At 49.1% G+C, this 20,881-nt stretch overlaps 6 protein-coding genes across 6 annotated transcripts; 3 read left to right on the top strand and 3 right to left on the bottom strand.

Moving 5' to 3' along the window:
- Window positions 1-6,638: 6,638 nt before the first annotated feature.
- Window positions 6,639-7,286, top strand: TGAM01_v203005 (hypothetical protein; the record flags this gene model as incomplete). Its single annotated transcript, XM_018802361.1, has 2 exons — window positions 6,639-6,698; window positions 6,795-7,286. The coding sequence occupies 2 exons, from the start codon at window positions 6,639-6,641 to the stop codon at window positions 7,284-7,286; spliced, it is 552 nt and encodes a 183-aa protein (XP_018664279.1).
- Window positions 7,287-8,330: 1,044 nt separating this feature from the next.
- On the top strand, window positions 8,331-9,606 carry TGAM01_v203004 (pirin (iron-binding nuclear protein); the record flags this gene model as incomplete). The annotated part of the gene is made up of 3 exons (XM_018802360.1): window positions 8,331-8,734; window positions 8,792-9,363; window positions 9,440-9,606. 3 exons carry the CDS (start codon window positions 8,331-8,333, stop codon window positions 9,604-9,606), a joined length of 1,143 nt encoding a protein of 380 aa, XP_018664278.1.
- Window positions 9,607-10,394: 788 nt separating this feature from the next.
- Window positions 10,395-11,580, bottom strand: TGAM01_v203003 (hypothetical protein; the record flags this gene model as incomplete). Its single annotated transcript, XM_018802359.1, has 5 exons — window positions 10,395-10,463; window positions 10,522-10,986; window positions 11,073-11,203; window positions 11,263-11,440; window positions 11,500-11,580. 5 exons carry the CDS (start codon window positions 11,578-11,580, stop codon window positions 10,395-10,397), a joined length of 924 nt encoding a protein of 307 aa, XP_018664277.1.
- A 2,560-nt stretch (window positions 11,581-14,140) lies between these two features.
- Window positions 14,141-16,066, bottom strand: TGAM01_v203002 (hypothetical protein; the record flags this gene model as incomplete). The annotated part of the gene is made up of 1 exon (XM_018802358.1): window positions 14,141-16,066. The coding sequence occupies one exon, from the start codon at window positions 16,064-16,066 to the stop codon at window positions 14,141-14,143; it is 1,926 nt and encodes a 641-aa protein (XP_018664276.1).
- A 315-nt stretch (window positions 16,067-16,381) lies between these two features.
- Window positions 16,382-17,386, top strand: TGAM01_v203001 (hypothetical protein; the record flags this gene model as incomplete). The annotated part of the gene is made up of 3 exons (XM_018802357.1): window positions 16,382-16,644; window positions 16,731-17,074; window positions 17,199-17,386. 3 exons carry the CDS (start codon window positions 16,382-16,384, stop codon window positions 17,384-17,386), a joined length of 795 nt encoding a protein of 264 aa, XP_018664275.1.
- A 576-nt stretch (window positions 17,387-17,962) lies between these two features.
- Window positions 17,963-20,856, bottom strand: TGAM01_v203000 (ribonucleoside-diphosphate reductase large chain; the record flags this gene model as incomplete). The annotated part of the gene is made up of 4 exons (XM_018802356.1): window positions 17,963-18,006; window positions 18,065-20,552; window positions 20,610-20,767; window positions 20,838-20,856. The coding sequence occupies 4 exons, from the start codon at window positions 20,854-20,856 to the stop codon at window positions 17,963-17,965; spliced, it is 2,709 nt and encodes a 902-aa protein (XP_018664274.1).
- Between the last annotated feature and the right edge of the window lie 25 nt (window positions 20,857-20,881).

The raw sequence follows: 20,881 nt of genomic DNA, 5'->3' as shown, positions 1-20,881 counted from the left end.
GAATCAGCACGAGTGCAAAATACCCCGGATGCAGACATTGCAAATATCTGAAACCAACATACACATTATCGTTTTTTGCTCCTGCCACACAAGCTGGAAGGCTGGCGGAGGGGAGGCGAAGAAGGGGCAAAGGGAGATGCGATGCGATGCGAAGGATGCAAGGGACAAGAACAGGAGTGGTGAGGGACCTTCAACTGAGCTCATGTACACACGCCTGTACAATTTGAAGTACCAGACACTTGTACAGCGCTCCGTGCGACTACGGGCTGCCCGACACCCGCTGGAGCTTCGCCAAGTACTGTAGTACATGTACCCAGATATTCTCTGCTCGTACAGAGCATTAAAAGCAGATTACCACTGCATACTAGCAGGCATCCTCATCATGATCATCACGACCAAATCGGCCGAGACTCAGTCTTCATCTCCTGGATCCCGGCAGTTTCAATGTTCCATATCGTCACCAGTTCGACAACCTTCTAAAGCAGGGTTCGGTGCCCTTGCCCTGCTCATCTCTGCTCGAGACCTCGCTGGACTCTGTGCTTTGAGACTCCACGAGGCCTACCTACCTATGGAAGAGACGTCTCCGTCCAAGCATTATGGGGTACATAGGCGAGCGTCTCCGTGACTGACATCAGTTGCTGCACCTCCATACACGAGAGAATGCGACATTTGCGACCCACGCTATGCTCCCCTACATGCTGTTGACATGCAAGGCAGGCCATGCTCTCCATATTGCTCCATATATGCGCCTAATATGCGAAGACCATGCATTTCCCCCGTGTGCCTGCATGACGCCATGCATATTGCAGACATCATCTGCCCACTAAGTTGAATTGCTGATACAGATACAAAGAATGCCTGCTGTAACTTGCGGAGAAAGAGCGCGTTGTCAAAATGAGCAAGGATGCTTGATTGCCTCTTGAGATGGACGGCACTGTGTTCGTGCCATCTATCTTAAGAATTGACCCTTCTCATTTCGAGTCCTTGCGATAAGTCTTGTTGGTGGATCTATTACTGATTCCTCTCTCCATTCCCACATGTTATTCAAATATCCTCTAATCCATTGAGCCTTCTCAATATTGACACTTTGCAGCAACCCGAAACCCTTCCTCCATCCAGCAACTACCGGTAGCCGATAACAAATACTACCTGCATGGATATGCCGCTTCGTTTCACGTCGCACCTTTGACAGCCACAATTCGCTATCATCCAATATTCCTTGCAGCAGTGATGCTATTGGGTGGCACGAGTGGTCAATAGTAAGCTATAGATAGTCCACCACTTGGAGTAGCTGCAGGACTAATGTAGAGTCTCGGGTGGCGGTTGATTCGGATGCATGGCCCGCACCCGCGTCAAGTGAATGCTACCAAGTTACGTACGATGAAAGTCCCTCCTTTATCGCAAACAAGCGAAACGGTTGATTAAAACCCCGTATTGTGCCCCCCTGCTGTTGTCAAAACGTGGCGGCGCTTTCTTGAAAGCGTACATGTAATAGTAGTACAGGAAGATATCAACAACAGCCTCCAAGAGCAGAGTCCAGCAAGCGGTGTACCCTAGCATATGAAGGAGTCACCATGAATGCCACTGCGCAGCATTTCGATTCTACACCCGTCTCTGCATACGACGGCGGCATTTCTAGCGCGACGGTTACTTAGATTGGCTGGACCCTTGAGCGCCATGCGCAATATAGCTGTACATGCTGTCAACTGTCATAAAGTGACAGGTGAGATGTGGGCTGCAGGGCGAGCCGCAATTGAAGCCAAGCTCAGTCCAACACAAAACAAAAAGAAAAGAAAAACAGAAATTGGAGTTGCAGACGGCACGAGGAGGCTCCGCATTCCTGTTGTGTTTCGTAAAAACTAAGCTTGTATAACGGCCAACAATGCAAGGGGAAGCTTCTATTTTAGCCCATCTTCCTGCAAGGCATACGATGGCTCAGAAAAGAAAAAGCAACGAAAAGCCGATAGCATTGAGAAATGCACGAGCCAACATGCTTGACAGCTGAAGTGACATGCATGCATTCATTCAGCGCTGATGGCTTGTGCTGTCAATCAAGTGCTAGACTAGGCCATGAAACCGCCACATCTGCCGCCCCTTGCAGGCTCATGTGTATATTTGTCTAGAATATCTGATCCTGGTGTTTTCAACTATTCCAAGAAACAGTATATATACGCATTGCTTACTTGAATGTAGTTTCATTAGGCTTGGCCTAAGTAAAGGGCAATAGACTCTGTAAGTCACACATAAAGGATGATAAGCTGGACAGACCGTCATGGCAAACAGAAAACACATACAATCGTGTTGTGGTTCTGCCGCTATGTGATTCCAATCATTCTTAGTTATGTTGACTTGATCTTCCAAACTTCAATAGCAACTGGCAGCTGAATATCTGTACATTCTTACCCTAGACTCTAGCAGCATGTATTAGCTCGATGATGGAATCCTCATGGACGATGCAGAATAACTTGATGTACAGCTGTGTATTACAAATTTCGTTGTAGGAGTCGCACTATTTTTGGCATTATATTGTAAACATCTGGCAGAAGATTGTTCCATTGAGACTAATACATTATATCGTATGCTTTAAACATGTAGTTAGTATGTAGAGACCAAAGCGTTCTCGAATGACACGAGACAGTGCCACAATGTCTTTTTCAACATGGCTTGTAGAGTTGTATTATTCCTCTTCTTCATCTGCAAGTGACGCCTCAGGGTAGATTAAATTGCCCAACTGCTGACGCTTTGGGTCGCTAACCTCACAGCAATCTTAGTCTACCCTGAGGCGTTACTACCTACATGTAATCTAGTCCCACCATTTCCCTCGAGATGATTGAGGTAGTGGCCCCCTCCAGGTAGACTAAAATCGCTGTGAAGATATCTTCTTGCGGCTCGGCGCTTCTCGGTGACGATAACGAGGGCACTGGAATGTCTGAAATTTCCATGAAGGATTTTTGGGCGCTGAGATATGCAAGTTTACTGTCTGTTAAGCAGACCTACATGATTAAAGTGTCACCGGGAAATGTTATCCTCGATAATATCGCTCACTTCGAAATATGTACCAAAGTATTGAATGGCTCTTCTGATGACTCTACTGCTGGTGGGCTATTGATCATCTAAAAGGGGGAAGAGAAGCCCAGCAAGACACATAAGAGGTATATACCTCAAAGCACGGTTAAAAGTTGTCCTTGCAGAATCACATGCTACCGAAGGCATCATTGATTGTGAGTAGCGTTGGCTTTCGGCTACATGAGTTCTTGCAAGATAGGATCCTGTAGTAAATGAAGACGCTATTCCAAGAAGGCAGTGGCGCAATGATGAGTGGCAAGATCTTAAGCTTTCCCGAGGCTAAGATCGAAATTCCCACATATGACTAGCAGATACATATCGTGCATAGAGATAAGATAGCTCTATCTGCATATGGATGTTCATAATCTAACTATTTTTTGAGGTCACTATTTAGGTAAAATTAACAAGGCCCATGTTCAAAGTCTGAGATGTTGCTGATATCAATCTTTTCGCTCTTAGTAAGATGGTCCTCAATAGCAACTTGCCATATATTAGACCTAGAATTGCTATATATCAGTAGTAAAGACAATATGCTACTGCCACTCTGAAATTGATACTGTAGAATGTTTGATCGCTTAATTCAATCTGAGATGGGCCGTTGTGCTCACAAAAACTGTCTTAGACATAGCATATCAGCACAATGACCTTTGCCCCTTGATTAGGTCTGTATATATGTCTGTGCCTACTAGGTATTTACTAATTCCCAGGTACGGGCACGTGCTTGCGGAGCTCATTTGATAGGATGCATGGATCTTTGCAATCGTCTAAGTGATAGCACTTCTATATTAGAGCATTTGTGGTATTTGGCTAATTTTATGTAAATGGGGTCGTCAAATCACCGATTAGAACCATGTGATCACGCAGTTCGAAGTGTCATTAGTAGCTGTCTAATGGCCTAATCAAGAGAAAATTTTCATGTCACATGTATAATTCCAAGGCGATAAAGGGATTGGGCTTTACACTGAAGATCAGTGCAATCTCTTATGCTGATAACGAATGCTGATATGAGCGTCCAGCATACTTTTGTTGTTGTTGGTATCACTGAGGAGTCATGTTACTTTTGAGAGATCAGCTATGTGAAAGATACTTGCTTCCATTAGCCCCATGAGACGGATCAAAAAAAAAAAATATGCTTTGTGAGGCCGCCCTAGCAAGAGTCCCCGCCGTAAGATCGTCTAAGCTACGAGCGACACAAAGATTTTGTCATAGAACTGTGGAAGCTATATACACGTGAGCCTCCTAAATAAGACTGAAAATAAAAGAAAATGCCAAGCCAGCAAGACCCGTGTCTAGCATGACAAGTAAACAAACGATGAGGTCAAACAAGACATTTTCGAGGGGGCAAGAGAATCCAAATCCCTCTGGCATGTGATTGTGGCTGGTGCACTGAAGCTATCCACAAAAAAAGGGACAAACACCAAGCAAGGGTGCGGGTACTAGCACCAGACGTGGATCGATCAAACTTCCGACCTGCAAACTTAATTTGTCCTTGGCTTGGCCTGCCGTGACGGCCTTTTGCAAAACCCTGATCCAAAAGCCCGATCGGCGCGCTCCTCTCATACTAGCAAAGAGAACAAACTCTCGAAATAATACGGAGCGCGGAATATGCTACCCGAGTGTCCCAAATATGCAATACTACGGTGCTACTGTAAGACAGTCTTCGCTGCGCAGCTTCGCGCCGATCCTTTTTGGCCAATGGACCAACAGGCTGGCCAATCACCAGCGTGGCCGAACGCCCGGGCATAGAGAAGAGAGGGACAACGTGCCTCCCAGTCCTCTGGCGTGGGCAAAAAGTTGCCAAGGGATGCAACATCAAGCCGTCTTTCTACACGTGATGGTGAGCTTCCAGGGGTCCTGCCTCTCTCCTCTCCTCTCCTCTCCTCTTTGCTATCTATCTTTCATCTGATGCCGAGAGATACGAGGCAAAGTAAGCATACCTGCCTAGGTATAAACCTAATAAGGGGGACAATGGTAGCATGGCAGGGTAGCCTTGGCGCTCACGCTGTCAAACATGTGTGTGGACTGAAGTCGGCTCAGAATCGCCCCATGGCCGGCTGTTTTTCGTCTCCGTCTTTGCAATGGGTAGAGGTTTTATCCTTTTGTTGTCCACGAGCTAGCCATGAATCGTGCGTGCTGCCTAAAAAAAGGCACACCTGATCTGAAGTGAGATGTGACGCACGAGAGGATGGAGTCAATATATGGGTATTGAGCTCGTGTGCATCTGAATGTGCATGTACATATCTGGATGAATGCTTGAATGCTGATAGATAAGGACAGTATGAACATCGATATCCAGAGGAGCTCTCTCCCAGCAAACACGACCCGCCAACGTGCCGATGCCGCAAGCATTCTCGGGCATGGGATGCACTAGCTGACTGATTATCGATCCCAGGCGATAAGGCGGATGAGGCCCATGTATGTATGTAGGATACAGATGCATGTGCTTGAATCAGTCAGTCTCCCCAGCACAGCTCGAGTAGAGATAGCGCCAACACCGGATGACGGATCAGACGCTTGGCGCACACCGCAACAAGTGCGAGATGTCGCAATTCCGGACGATACGGGATTTTATCTGCACAGGCGGAAACGACGCCTGCTCCGCGCTTGCTCCGCATCAACGAGCAACTCCCAGCGCCTCTAATGCAATATAGCATGTAATGCGATGCATGCAAATGCAGTCCGAGTGTGTGTGCGAGACGGAGCGTCCATTGGACTAAATTCGCTTCTGAGGAGAAGCGCTCCCCTTTGTCCAAAACCGAGCAGACTAAACAGCACACAGATGGTCGGTACGATTTACCCGGACGAGCCGCTAAGAAGGGGACCGCAGCAAAAAGCAAAAAAAAGAGGGAAAATGTAATAAACCAAAAAAACCTTCGTGCTGCTGCGGTTGGCTCAGAACAGCAGCTGGCTGCAGCGAAAAAGCGCTTTCACATGTCGGCCAAAAGTTAGACTGGGGACCCCATGCCAGGCGAGGTGTGGCTAGTGAGCCAATCGCGCAGCCGCTCCACGCTGCAAGCCTCACAGAAGCGTCTCCAGTCCTGCACAGCACAGCGAAAAAGACCCGCCAGCGCTGCTAGAGCTGTTTCGCCGCTTTCACATGCCTTTTTGCTGCTCGTGCATGTCGTGTACGTACCAGTACCGTTCGCGGGAGGGCGCTGCGGCGGCAGGGCCAGGTATCGCAAGTATCTGGCCTGCGCGGCGCTGCGTTATCAATACATCATCCGGGGTGGCGTGCCAGCCATGGCTCAGACCGTGGGCACCCTTGGCTTGGGGAATGCTCGCCGCTACAGTACAAAGTTGCCCGTCTGCCCCGTCCTTATCTACTGCTGTAGCTGCTGCTCACTCCTGGCTCTTTTTTTTTTTGTTTTCTTCCCTTCTTTTTCTCATACCTGCTCTCATCCCTTGCTTCTTGTGTTTATCGGAGCATTGGCTCGTCGTCTCCAGCCTACGTATTTTCTCTTCTCTTCAAAAGCACCCTGAATATCGCGCCGCTCGCCTTGTGCTGTCTCTCACCTGCAATCTCCACCTACAACACCAAGTAAACAGCTTAAACAGCTTATCCTAACATCGCAATGCCTGCCCCCCAAGTCAACGGCGACGTGGCCAGCCATGTCCAATCCGCTTTCCTCCAGGTATGCACGCAATGGACATTTACTTCTTTGATCTCGCGCAATTGCAGAGTGAATTGGCATCGTATCTCGCCCAGGTATTAATAATCCGTTCTATAGCACCTGCTCTCATTCCCCCTAGTCAGCGATGGCGTCCACACCGTCGCGGCCAACGAGTACGCTCAGAGATCGCTCAAGCTCGGCGACTCAGCGTACCAGACTTTTGCCGCCCCCATCATCCCCTACTTTTCTAGACCCCTTGGCCTCGTCTCACCCTATGTCCAAAAGGCCGACTCCTTTGGCGACAAGACCCTGGACCGCATCGAAGAGCGCTTCCCCATCATCAAGAAGCCCACCAATGACCTCTACAACGATACCCGTGGATTGATTCTGCTCCCTTACCAAAAGGGACTCGAGGGCAAGGAGCACGTCTTCCAGGTCTACGCTTCCGAGCTTAAGAAGCTTGAGCAGCAGGGCGTAGTGGCTCAGGGCAAGGCTGCCGTCTCCACGGCCTTTGTTGTTAGCAACGAGACGCTGGCTTGGCTGAGCAGCTTTGTTGCTGTCAAGAAGGGCGAAGCTGCCGATTCTACCAAGGAGAAGATCAACCAGTAGACGACTTGATGGGAGCGGACCATAGAGCGAAAAAGCGCACACATTCTCTGATGACTTGACCAGCTCTCATTTCATTTGTCTTTCCTCTTCTTCTCCAGCTACTTGTCGGCATCGTGTCTGCGCTCTCTGTCGCGTAAACTTCATACATTCGAAACGCGAGTTTTCGATGAAAAGTACCAGGAAAGTGGGCTGATACCGCGTCCCTTTTCAAGACGGATCATCTACGGCGGGTTTCACTGTCGTCACTTTTCTTTTACCCGGTGGCCAAGCTCTGACGCTTATTCTTCACACTACGTTTTCTTTTGGTTGCCTATTCCAACAGGCCATATCAATCATTCAACATCTCTCTCACCCTTTTCAGTATTTACAATGCTATCTCTGAGAATTGGGAATTTTTAGCTAGGATTGGGAAGAGATGGTGGTTGGAGATTGATGTGCCTGTGGAGAGGAAATTCTTTTCTTTTCTTCTTTTTTTTTTTTCCTACGGGACATTAACTCTTCTTTGTTTTGATGTATGGGCACTTATATGGAAGGACGCGAAAAGGGTAGAATACCAATGGGAGTTTGTTTTTGATGAAATTGAACACTCACACTCAACGCCGTCTCACAACCGTCCTACTTGCAGAGGTGATCATGTGATGTTATCTGAAACACGTCTGTGGTACGTAGACATCTTTAGCAAATTCAAGAGGGACATCAAACGCTGAGTAACAATTGCTTAATGTGGAATGTGGATTTTTGAAGTTAAAGTGGGGCTCAAAGGCAACATTGTTAATGTCTTTGGCCGCTGCTGATGTAAAAGTGACTAATTGTGGGCCCAAGCTTGCAAACATTAATTGATCGCGGGAAGAAGCTCTGCGGCAGTGCTTGCGGCAGCTTAAGTGTTGATGATATAAGCTTGTATAATGCGACTTTTTGGCTGGAATCAGAAACTTCTCAACATTTCTTTAAAGCTCTTTAGATAACCCTCCCATTGATTCTTATTTTTAGCTTTTTGAGATCGTTCTATAAAGAGACAGCCCCTTAGCCTTTACTCCCTTTCTCATGAAGGTTTTCCAAATCATCATTGCAATTCTCATTGGATTGTCGTCTACGCTCTTATACCAATACCGCGAAAGCTTCTCCGATTTTGTGAATCTTGCGAAATCTTCAGTGCCAAACCACTACAGCGACCTCTTCAGCAAACCCCCTGCTACTACCGCATTGAACGAGACAGCAGCTGCTTCTGAAGCAATCCCAGAAAACCACTTCCCCACACCAGAGCAACACCTCACAGTCACCGAAATGTCCACCCGTCGAGCCGTCGCCAAGATCGTTCATGCCATTGAACAGGCCGAAGGCGCTGGCGCTCGCGTCCGACGATCCATCGGCACACAACAGCAGCGCAATTTCAGCCCGTTCCTGATGCTTGATCACTTTGCCTCTGCAAACGCTGGCTTTCCCGACCAGTAAGCAACCTTTCAAATCTCATATGATGAAACCAAAAAAACTGACAGCCATCCAAGCCCCCACCGCGGCCAAGAAACAATCACATACCTCCTCGAAGGCGTCGTCGACCACGAAGACTTCGCCGGCAACTCCGGCACCCTCTACCCAGGCGACCTCCAGTTCATGACCGCCGGCCGCGGCATCGTCCACGCCGAGATGCCCCGCAAGCAAACCGACGGCGGCCAAACCGTCGGCCTCCAGCTATGGGTCGACCTGCCCAAGAAGCTCAAGTACTGCGAGCCGCGCTACCGCGATCTGCGCGCCGCCGAGATTCCCAAGGCCGAGGTCGACGAAGGGCGCGTCACTGTTAAAGTCATCTCGGGCCAGAGTCACGGCGTCGACTCCGTCAAGGAGCTGGCTTATACGCCCGTGTGGTTGCTTGACTTCCAGCTACGGCCCGGCGCAACAGTCACCCAGGCTCTTCCTCGGGGGTGGAACGCCTTTGCCTACGTTCTTGACGGAGACGTCACTGTTGGTGAGGGAGCAGAGGCCAAAAAGGCCGAGCAGTATGACAACGTCTTCTTCAAGCAGGAGGGTGATGTAATTCAACTTTCAACCGAGGCCAGCGCCACAAAGGACGCTCGAGTCTGTAAGTTTCACTCCTTCCTTTTAATTCTTGACTCTTGCAGTTCAAAGGCCATTTCGTGCTAACATTTGATCCCAAGTTGTCATTGCGGGCACTCCCCTTGACCAGCCTGTCGTACAATATGGTCCCTTCGTTCTCAACTCGCAGGAGGAGGTCATGCAAACATTTGCCGATTACCAGACCCATGAAAATGGATTTGAGCGTGCCAAGAGCTGGAGGAGCCAAATTGGCGACCGCGTCTACTAAGGCTACCACCGCTTCTTTCTTCTAGACACTCGACATCTTTCTTTAGTCACGCATTGGTGTACTCTGCATATTCTGGCGTTTGGGTTGCGAGCTGGCAGCATATAATTTTATGGGAATAAAGATGCAACTGGGAATACCATGACTCAAGCTTTAGATAGTAATTATACAACTATACAATAACTGATATTCCATCTCACTGTGCATCTACAATACTACTTTGCCTTAGCTTAATCTAGGTACTCATCAGATACATGTCGATGTTTCAAGTGTATGACACGTAATGTTATTGCAAGTTGCACCAAAATTATTTATTAATGTCCTGTATATGAGAGCAAGAGATCCAGCCCGTTTATCTAGGCAATGCCAGATCGGGGTGCCATATCATGGCAAGGAAAACGATAGTCTAAAGACTCTCTCGTCCCACAGGGAAGTAAAAACTGCATTCCGATTCGCCCTGACCCTGAACCTCATTCATTCATCTTTTCCATACCAAATTGCTCTGGTTCATTGCCAGCAATTAATTACCGAATCTTTGATATATTTCTCATGGCCCAATTAAAAAAGAAAAATCAATGATAAACCATATGAGTCATTAACCCTCATTAATCTTCCCATTTCATGTCCATTCACCTTGTTCCTATTTTTCCTTGTCATGAGAGATTGACTCAGCGCCAAATTCCCACGCCGAGCGTGAAAGATGTTTAGTAAGTCGAGGATTATGAGACAATGATAGGGTATTATATATCAAACATGTGCAACGCGAAACATCAAAAAGGGCCATCAGGAAATTAGAGCATGAGCATGGCAAGGCCGGCGGCAGCAATGATGCCAACGGGGCCAGCGGTCTTCTGAGGAACCTGCACAAAATCAAGTTAGAAAATAAGGGATACCAATGTATGGGGAGCCAAAACTTACACCGGCGCCTGTGCTGGTGGAGGTGGTGGAAGCGCTTGAGCTGCCAGTATCAGTTGCAGTGGCTTCGCTCTCAGAGGAGCTGGACTCAGGCTTCGTGACAGTTTCGGTCTCAGTGGCTGAAGCGCTTTCAGTCTCGCCAGTCGTTTTGTGAAGCGTGGTCAGAGTCTTGACGACAGCAGAACCATCGGAAGTCACGGTGCTCAAGACGACACTCTCGGTCTGGTGCGCGCCAGTACCCGTGGCAGTGGCAGAGCCAGACAAAGTCACCTCGCTGGTTTTTGTCTCAACACTGCCGTCAGATTCGGTGACTGTGGTGGCGATGGTAGAAATTTGACCAGAAGCACCAGTACCACTGCTGGCACTTCCTCCGCTCAGGTTGCTGACAGTGGTGGTGGCGATACCAGTAGTAATGGTCTCACCATCAGAAGTGAGAGTGCTGAAGATTGTGGATACTTTGCCAGATGCCTGTTCACCGTCAGTGCTGCTCTCTGCGGTTTACTACTGACAAAGATGGGTAAAGGAAACGTGATAGCAGGAGATGAAGAACTTACGGCAGCAGAATCAGTCAAAACAGCGGTGACAGTTGTCGATGCACCGCTAACAAGGGAGCCAGATGCACTTCCAGTGTTGCTAGCACCGCCATTTCCGCCTCCAGAACTTGTCTGAATCGCAACACCGGCCGCTGTGACGAATGTGAGCAGAAATACCTTAAGACAGGTGGTGAAGGCGACTTAGAAGCACATATGCTGATGCCGTACTCAACAACCTGTCTGGCATCCTCAGCCGAGCAAATAGCTGCAGAGCAGTCTCGGAGGCCGTAAAGGAAGTTTTTGTTGGCACAGAGGCACTTCAGGTCATTCTGCTTGCAGCCCAGCTCATCAGCTTTGTCGGCATCCAGCATGTTAGTGGCGCAGGTTTGCTGGAGAAAGGTCAGTAACGCTTCAAATGGCAAAAGGAGATGCGAATATGATTACTCACACCGCAGGCAGCAAGATTGGGCGAGCCCTGAGCGGCAGCGGCTGCCGCGAAGGTGCAAAGAGCGATAACGACGGACTTCATCTTGGCGTTGATGTTGTCAAAATTTCGAACTGATGTTCTGTTGATGGAGAAGTGGCTGTCAGTAAAGATAACTTGAAGTGATTGTGTGTGTAGCGCGATGAAAGGAGCGACCGTTCAGAACGTGCAAAAATCAAGATTGGCAGTAACCACCAAAAAAAAAAGATCGAAGAGTTGAAAAGTGGCGGATTATCGACGACTGATGGCAGGTTTTAATCAAAGAGGGGAGAACAAAGGCCGTGAAGGAAGAAGGGTAGACTATTGGCAGACAGAGGCAGACAGAGAAGCACCTCAAGCCTTTGTGACAGGCCGTACAAGGGGTTTTGTACGACTTGATCGAGGAGATGAACGGGTGGTGAGGTGGGCTATGAAGAAATTACGGTGTTCCCTCAAACAAGCAACAAAGTCACCCAGCGCTGTAGATGCTCGGGAACTTGGGGAGAGATTCGCGAGAGAGACGGGAAGAGGAAGAAGACGCAGAGAATGCTTGGAGAGAAAGGGCGAGATAGGCGAAGTGGACCAACCTGGGCGATACAGATGCGCAACGAAAGACGAGGCAAACAAAGAACAAAGAGTGGCGATAGGGCGACGAGGCGACGAGGCGACTTGGAAGAGCTGAACTCTTGGTGAATTGACTGAAAGCCGTGATCGTGGATGAGGGAAGTACTGAGAGAGCTGAGGAGGGCAGAGATGGAGGAGATGAATGTGCGAGAGGCAGTGGCAGAAAGAGAGCCCAAACACCTGGCAAGAGCTGAGCCGGTGAGGAGGGCCTGGAGCTTTAAGAAGTCGGGAAAGAGTAGAGCACCTGCAGGTAGGAGGTACCTCGCCCTGCCTTTGACTTGCCGCCCTTTTCCATGTACCTGATTTGTAGTGCCTGCCGTCACCTGAACCTCTCGGCACTCGCCAGCTGGCAGATTGGCTTGATCAACGTCATTAACAGCAGAAGCTGCGATTCTTGCTGCCAGGGGTGAGCGGAGTGACGAGGTCTGTGCGACGCCCTCTTTCGAATACAGATCGGTTACTGGGCCATGCAGGATACGATAAAGCGAGTGTGTTAGCAGTATCATAGACGGGTGCGCTCATCTGCTATCTGGCGGTACGCGCTCGAGCATCTTGAACGTTGCTCAAGTCTGCCTAGATGCGCAAGCAGTGAAGGGTAAGACAGCGCTTGTTGAGTCCAATTTGGATGTTTTCAGAAGATGAGGTATGGAGTAGCTGTTGGTGGGGACTGTCACGACACATCAAAGAAGAATCGAATCGCCAGCGTGCGCGGCTGTATTTCTCAGAGCACTTGCAAGCTTGTTGCTGTTGGTACTCGCATTGCCTCTCCTACCGCCTTGTCCCCTTGCATATCGTACGATCTCAGAGGCAAGCTCAAGTCTTGATTTGGGCACCTGTGCTCGGCTTTCAGAGACCAGGAGCTACAGTATGTGCAAGTCGGAATGACGGCATCATCCACCGCATGCTACTTTAGCAGCACCCGCTAGTCTGGCGTTTAGCAGCTATTGTCCGACCCTGGCAGAGCTGAAGACTGCCGACGATGCGTGGCTGGGACTGCTAAAAGCGGCTGGTTGATCGCGTCGGCCCAGCTGGATTGACTGCTCTTAGGCACTGGCGGTGCATTTTAGCTCATTTTAGCTAGAAAACGTGCACCCTAGCAGGTGGCAACTAGCGGCGCCACCAGCGATCAAGGTGCCCTCCCTCCCCTCCATCTCGCAAGGATCCGATAGTTGTAATTCTACGCTTCTTGACGCTGAATTTTCTCTTCCGACTAGATGTACATGAAGTTCATGATTGTCCCAGCGAATCCAATGCTTTTTTCGTCTTTTGGATAATCGCTTAGCTCTCTCAGTATCGTCTTCTGCAGTGCCATACTCCATCTTTACGCAGGATACAAGCATGTCTCATATCAACCTCGGATCATCCAATCCAATCCTGCCAACAGGCCTCCATTGGAAACAAAAAACTAGAAACTAAGCGGACCCCACCCCAGCATCATCGGTCCGGGCAGTCAAGATCGGACATTGGAGTAACTCTAGCTTGCATCTCCGTGATTCGCTCACACAATAGTTTTGAATCAGGACCACGCGTTTTGCCAAGTGGCTAGTTGCAGTAGGAGCACGGATTGGATGAGGCATTGCCTATGCTTGCTTCCTATGCTATGCCACCCATCTATCAAAGTACTCGACGGCATTGTTCCGAGACTCTACTTCACTCATCCTGGTCCTATTTCGTCTGGCTGACCTCATCATGTTGGTCACTGCAGTCATAGACTCAAGCAGGACAAATCAGGCCTACGTCACCTTTCAATGCGTGAGCAATATTTGGCCTTCTATTGGATGTCAAGTATTCAAAACCTTGAGCCACTACTGATGTTGAACAACAATGCTACCTGATTAACATGCTACACGATGCTACTTTCAGGCCCTCCTCGTTGCTCATTGCCTGGCCACTCAGCAAAATAGAATCACTGGCCTCATTTTCTCTAGTATTCTTCGGCTATACGATCATTTCCTTCTTACTATACAGACACTAAAATACAGCCTAGATCCTTGGCAAGCGACTACTGAGCCAGAAGATCCTCAAACGAAGCAATCTCCTTGTCTAGCCGCTCCAACAAAAGTTCGGTGTCTCTGTGCGACGTTGCTGTCGCCACGGCGCTTCGAAATTCCTTGGCAGCCTTCATATACTCATCAGCATCTTTCTTCTTCTGATCATTTCCGGCTTTTACTCCTCGCTGCCGACCTGTGGGATGACGAACCACCATTTTGCCTCGTTCACTTATCCAAAAACATTGGCCTGCACAGATATCGCGGGCGAACGGTGCAAGGTCAATTAGAGAATGACTCTTGGCAGCGCTGCCTGACCCAGTTGCCGCTGAGTATTGTTTCATCCATTGACAAATATCCATGCCGTCCTTGACCGCCCGCAAAGACTCCAATTCAATTCGATGAGCAGCCATTTCTGTCTCAAAGGGACCTCCATCTCGCATACCGTAACGAGAGACGCAAGCTTCGACCTGCAAGTAACAGTTTATTTCCAAAAGCCAAAGGAGAGAGCAGTGTAATGGCTGGATGAAATTAGACTTTGATGACTCATTGCCAGCGGGTGGTATCAGTTTGCCTTTACTATTTCTCTTCCTACGAAGATGGACCGGGCATTCGAGATTGTGCCAATGGTCGAGCCTTTCATACATATTAATTGCGTCTTGAGGCTTAATTCCATTTCGTTTTGTGCTGACAGTCACAAAAACCTGCAGCATCTCTCTCGCAGTAATGGCCAGGCTGAGAATGGCATCGAGATAGCTTCCGGTATCATGGTGCGGCAGTTTTCGTGATATGCCCTCATTTTCTCCATCTGGAATCCTGGAGATGAGGTTCTGGTCTAGGCTATGAAACGCATCAAATCCGTACACATGCCAGAAAAGAAGCCTACGACGCTCCTCTGAGCGCGCAAGCGGACCTAGCGGGTCTGTATTTCCTGCATCGCAGTCTTGCATCTGCGACTGTAGTGCAGCAAGGACAAGTGATTCGTGTGTTAAGAAAAGGTTTCCCAACTGTGTATCGAGGGGCGAGCTTCTTGCTTCATCGTATACCCAATTGGTCATGATAGCCAGCGCCTCAAGATCGTCGAGACGTATAACTGATTTACCAATTGCTTGCTGTCGAGCTTCCAAGAAACTTTGTCTAAACTTCAAGGCTAAGCATTGTTGCTTGTCCCAGCTATCCGAAGCAGCTGTGAAAATGATTCCTCGACAAGCAACGGCATATACCAGAGCAGAACTGCATCTCCCGGCGTGATAATCCTTCCAGAAAGCATCTTCCATGATCACGGGGAGATGAACGGCGGCCAAGTCAAAGTAAGCATGCAGTGCGGCATCGAATGTCGTTTTGTTAAGATTGCATTCAACCCAGAGTTTCTGATGAGCGCTGCCAGCTAAGGCTTCAGCAGACGATCCGCCTTCAGTGTTACGAGAAGTCTGTTCTCCTCCCACCGGAAGCTGGAGGTCGGGGTCTATCGCTATTTGTGGCTCATGGTACTCTGTTGATCCTTCATGATCGCCGCCCATGAAGATTTGGTCCAAGAAAAAAATGCTTTCCGGGCTGAGTTCGAAAGGGGTGTTGATGAAAGAGAAGTCCGGCGTCTGGTCCACCGATGAGGGGATGCTATCTTCTGTATCTGGCGGGAAGTAGGATGACAATGGCTGCTGAAGCCTCTCTTGGGATATCGTTTGCGTTTCTCCGCCATATATAGGGGGTAGTAGGTTCGAATTATTGAGATTCTGAGCGTCTCCATCGCGGTTACTTAGTCTTCGCCGTCTGCGGAGACGAATATCGTCCGAATCATCGAGAATACACTGAATTTGGCGCAAAGAACAAGGAGAGCAGGAAGGCTGACCTTGCTTTTCCCGTAAAGCCCGATCGCATTTGATCTTGCGGCGATGACAGAAGTCGCAGGACGCCCGCTCAGCGCCGCGTTTCAGCCGCATGATTTAAAACAAGCAGTCTCCGCGGTACAAATGAACAGATATTATTTGCAGACGGAGATTCATAGCTGGGCGTGGTGGCTCTTTAAAGGAGCAATTCCGTTTGCTTGACTTGTGGCTTGGACGTTGACGGAAGCAAAGCGGAGACTTAGCGGCGATTAGACGGCAGTTTTGTGGTAGATTTTACATACCGTAGCGATAGATAAAGAGCACGAATCACTCAATTGAACAGTATTTTGATGTTGCCATGCCTCATCCATACTTTTGTATTCTTTTTAATTCTTCTTGTTCTAATACAAGTTTTATGAAATGTTACTCATGAATTCTACCGCAAATAGCACCAGCCAAATCCCCCCCAATGGCATCGGCGCCGTATCTTTCACACCACTCCTTGCGCCAAATGCTCTTTTCGTCACATTATTCACCATTCTTTTTACTATTCAAATCATCCTGAACATTAAATTCTGGCGGTTTTACGGCTATGCTACCGGCATGTTGGGCGGTCTCCTCTTAGAGATGCTAGGATACGTCGCCAAAGTCCAACTCTCCCATAATCGAGCCAACAAGAACGGATATATCATGTACGCTTCCAAAGCTCCATCATCGTTCATCAATTTTGCCAATAAATTTTTTTTTTTTTTTGGGCTCTGACAAGGCTTCTTTCTAGGTACATCATTGGCCTCACCCTCGGCCCTACCTTTCTGTCTTCTTCCCTGTATCTCGGTATAAGCACCTTGCAAAGACACTACAAATCAGCCCGCCTCGCACGCATCAGCCCTCGGCTCTTTGCCTCTCTCTTCATCCTCGGCGACTTCATATGCCTTTGTTTCATCGGTTGTGGAGGCTCTCTTGCCGCGATATTCGACACGAACCCCATAGGCGTCGATCTTATGATTGCAGGACTCGCAACACAAGTCTTGTTCACGGCAATTTTCTGCCTTCTCCTCGCCATAGTATGCTTCAAGATACACAAACAGCTTGCCGAGGACAAGAAGTTGGCATACATTGTTGGTAGGCGGCGCTATATCCCTCCACTGGCTTGTTATGCCGAAGTCTAACGTCTCCTCTTCTTCTACGTTAGGCACAGCAGTAGCTGCCGTTTGTCTTTTTATACGGTCCTGCTGGCGTGTTGCAGAGCTCAATGGAGGTTTCAACGGCCCCCTGTCCTCAAAAGAGGGTCTTTTCATCGCATTAGACTCCATTCCCATGGTTCTCATGTCAGTTCTCTTGACAGTAATACACCCAGAGTTTTGGTTCGACAACGGTCGCCCTCTCTCTGGGAAAGTAACCGAGGAAGGGCTTGAAGTACACATTAAAGTCTGACCTGATCTGTTCAGCATGGACTGTAGAGTTGGAGTAACTGTGATTAATAAGCCGACATTTCAAGGCAAGATACCTTAATCTAAGCACAACAAGGCGTTTCCCACAATGAAGACGACACAGGATACATCGAAGATGAATTGAATCAAGCAACAACACCTTGCAGTATGCAACTCGAATTACGTAGGCAGCACTAAGGCCATACGATCATTAAGCAATACAATAAGACATACTTCAACCCGTAGGAATACATTATTTCATTCTAATATTGTGCCTCTATGCTATTAACAACTGCACTAGAAAGCACGCAAAATTCGTAGTTACCAACGTAAATAACATGTAACATGTCGCAAGCGTAAGAAAAATCCATAATAGTCCAAAACACATTAAACATCCAGTGTGAGTTCCGTCGGACTCTTGAATCCGACGCCCACCATGCACAAACCCTAAAACATTTATTTAATCTTCGTTTCCGTTGCCAGTTTTGTTGTATATGCTCGATCAATTGATCAGCTCTGCGATCATCTCCCTTCTCTCCAGCACTCGTACACGTCACCATCACGGCTGACTGGTATCTCTTTAACCACTGCACATAACGCAGGACTCGGGGTTTTCAATGCTGCCTAAAAAGGAATCAGAATACACGTATTTCGTCAAGGAATAAGGTCATGGGTAACTTACAGGCTAGAACAGCATCCGAGTAAATGTCCCTCTCGCGCTCCTCGCTATTATCGTTCTTGTCTTCCGTCTGGTCGGGCTTCTTGCTCAGCTCCTCCTCCTTGACAGCATCTGAAGGCTCCGTAGGGAGTACCTTGGGGCTGTCGCCTTCATCGATGTCAGCCTTCATAGGAGGAGCTTTGTGGGGCGAAGCCAAAGGTCTGCCCAGAGGGGGAGGCGTGGTAGTGGGAGTAGGAATACCAGTAGAACTCAATGAGTTTCCAGAGACGTCGTCCTTCTTAGCGTTGCTAAGTCTAGGAACGGCAGTGGCTGAAGTCATTGAAAAGGAGGAACCTGGAGGAGGAGCGCGCTTCTTCAGAACACGATCCTTGCTGACGTTGGCATCAGCAACCTTGAGTGCCTCTTGATCAACTGTGAACTGGATAGGTGCAGCCGCGGCCTGGGTACGTAGGTAGTACATGCCAGTCTTGAGACCAAGCTTCCAGCCAGTGAAGTGCATGCTGGTGATCTTGCCCATTGTGGGATCCTTCATGTGAATGTTCAAGGACTGGGACTGGTCAATGAAAGCACCACGGTCGGCTGACATCTGGACGATGTGACGCTGAGAGATCTCCCAAACAGTCTTGTACAGGGCCTTGATGTCGGCGGGAATGTTGGGAATGTTCTGGATAGAACCGTTCTCAGCAATGATGCGGTTCTTCATAGCATCGGACCAGAGGCCAGTATCGACAAGATCCTTGAGAAGCCAGGGGTTGACAACCTGGAACTCGCCAGCAAGGACACGTCGCTGGTAGATGTTGGAGGTGTAGGGCTCGAAGCATTCATTGTTGCCTAGGATCTGGGAAGTGCTGGCAGTGGGCATGGGGGCGACGAGCAAACTGTTGCGAATACCGTGCTCCTTGATTTGCTCCTTGAGGGAGTCCCACTCCCAGAGGTCAGTGGGCTTGACGTCCCACAAGTCAAACTGGAGAATGCCTTCAGAGGCGGGTGATCCCTTGAATGACTCATAGGGACCCTCGATCTTGGCAATCTCCATGGATGCCTCAAGGGCAGCGTGGTAGATAGTCTCAAAGATTTGCTTGTTCAACTCGCGAGCTTCGGGTGATTCGAAGGGAAGACGCAGAGCGAGGAAAGCGTCAGCAAGACCCTGGACACCGACACCAATGGGTCGGTGGCGGCTGTTGCTGTTGCGAGCCTCCTGAACGGGGTAGTAGTTCACATCGATGATGCGGTTGAGGTTACGGACAACCACCTTGGTAACGTCGTGAAGCTTCTTGAAGTCATAGCAGCCTTCGTTATAGTCGACAAATGCAGGGAGAGCCAAAGAGGCCAAGTTGCAGACAGCGACCTCGTCAGGGGCAGAGTACTCAATGATCTCGGTGCAGAGGTTGGAGCTGCGGATGGTTCCCAGGTTCTTCTGGTTGCTCTTACGGTTGCAAGCATCCTTGTAAAGCATGAAGGGGTTGCCAGTCTCAGTCTGGGCCTCTAGGATAGAGTACCACAGCTTCTGAGCTCGGATAGTCTTGCGACCCTTTCCTTCCTTCTCATACTTCTCATACAGCGCCTCGAATTCTTCGCCATAGCAGTCAGCAAGGCCAGGGCATTCGTTAGGGCACATCAAAGTCCAGTCCAAGTTCTTCTCAACACGCTTCATGAACAGATCAGGGATCCAGAGAGCGAGGAACAGGTCACGGGCACGGACCTCTTCCTTGCCGTGGTTCTTGCGGAGGTCAAGGAACTCAAAAACATCAGCGTGCCAAGGCTCGAGGTAGATGGCAAAGGCTCCAGGGCGCTTGTTGCCACCCTGGTCGACGTATCTGGCAGTGTTGTTGAAGACTCGAAGCATGGGGATGATACCGTTGGAGGTACCGTTGGTGCCGGCAATGTAAGAGCCCGTGGCACGGATACGGTGGACGTTCAGGCCGATACCACCAGCCATCTTGGAAATCATGGCACATGTCTTCAAAGTGTCGTAGATACCCTCAATGCTGTCGTCCTTCATGTCCACCAGGAAGCATGAGGACAGCTGAGCTTGCGGGGTACCAGCGTTGAAGAGAGTGGGGGAGGCATGGGTAAAGAACTTGCTGGACATGAGGTGGTATGTCTCAAGGACACGCTCAATGTTGTCTCCCCAAACGCCAACAGCCACACGCATAATCATGTGCTGTGGTCGCTCAACAATCTTGCCATCAAGTTTCAGGAGATATGATCGCTCCAGTGTCTTGAAGCCGAAGTATTGGTAGTTGAAGTCTCGGTCGTAGACAATGGCAGAGTCAAGCTCTTCCTTGTGTCTCATGACGCACTCGTATGTATCTTTGGAGATCATAGGCGAGGCTTTGCTGTTCTTGGGGTTGACATAGTGGTACAGGTCGCTGACGACAGCAGACCACTGCTTCTTGGTTTGTTTGTGGAGGTTGGAGACGGCAATGCGGGCAGCCAGAATAGCATAGTCGGGATGGGTAACGGTCATGTACGCGGCAGTCTCGGCAGCCTATTCTATACGTTAACGGCTTGACTTCTTTATTACGGGTTATAGAGCTTGACTTACAAGGTCATCAAGCTGTACTGTTGTGACGCCTCCATAGACACCAGAGATGACCTTCTGGGTAATGGCCACAGGGTCGACATGGTCAGTGTCCAAGCCGTAACACAGTCGTGAAACACGAGCCGTGATCTTGTCAAACTGGACACGCTCCTGACGACCGTCTATCCATGGATTAGAAGGGTTTACAAAGACGCAATCTCAATCAAAGTGCGTGCAGGTGGGGATACATACCACGCTTCCTCACATACATGGCGGCGGCGTGGGATGGCGAAGAA

The sequence above is a fragment of the Trichoderma gamsii genome, assembly GCF_001481775.2.
Source record: "Trichoderma gamsii strain T6085 chromosome Unknown Scaffold_8.2, whole genome shotgun sequence".
Classification (NCBI taxonomy): Eukaryota; Fungi; Ascomycota; class Sordariomycetes; order Hypocreales; family Hypocreaceae; genus Trichoderma; species Trichoderma gamsii.
Note: the sequence above shows the minus strand (reverse complement) of the source record. Positions and strands in the feature narration are given on the sequence as shown.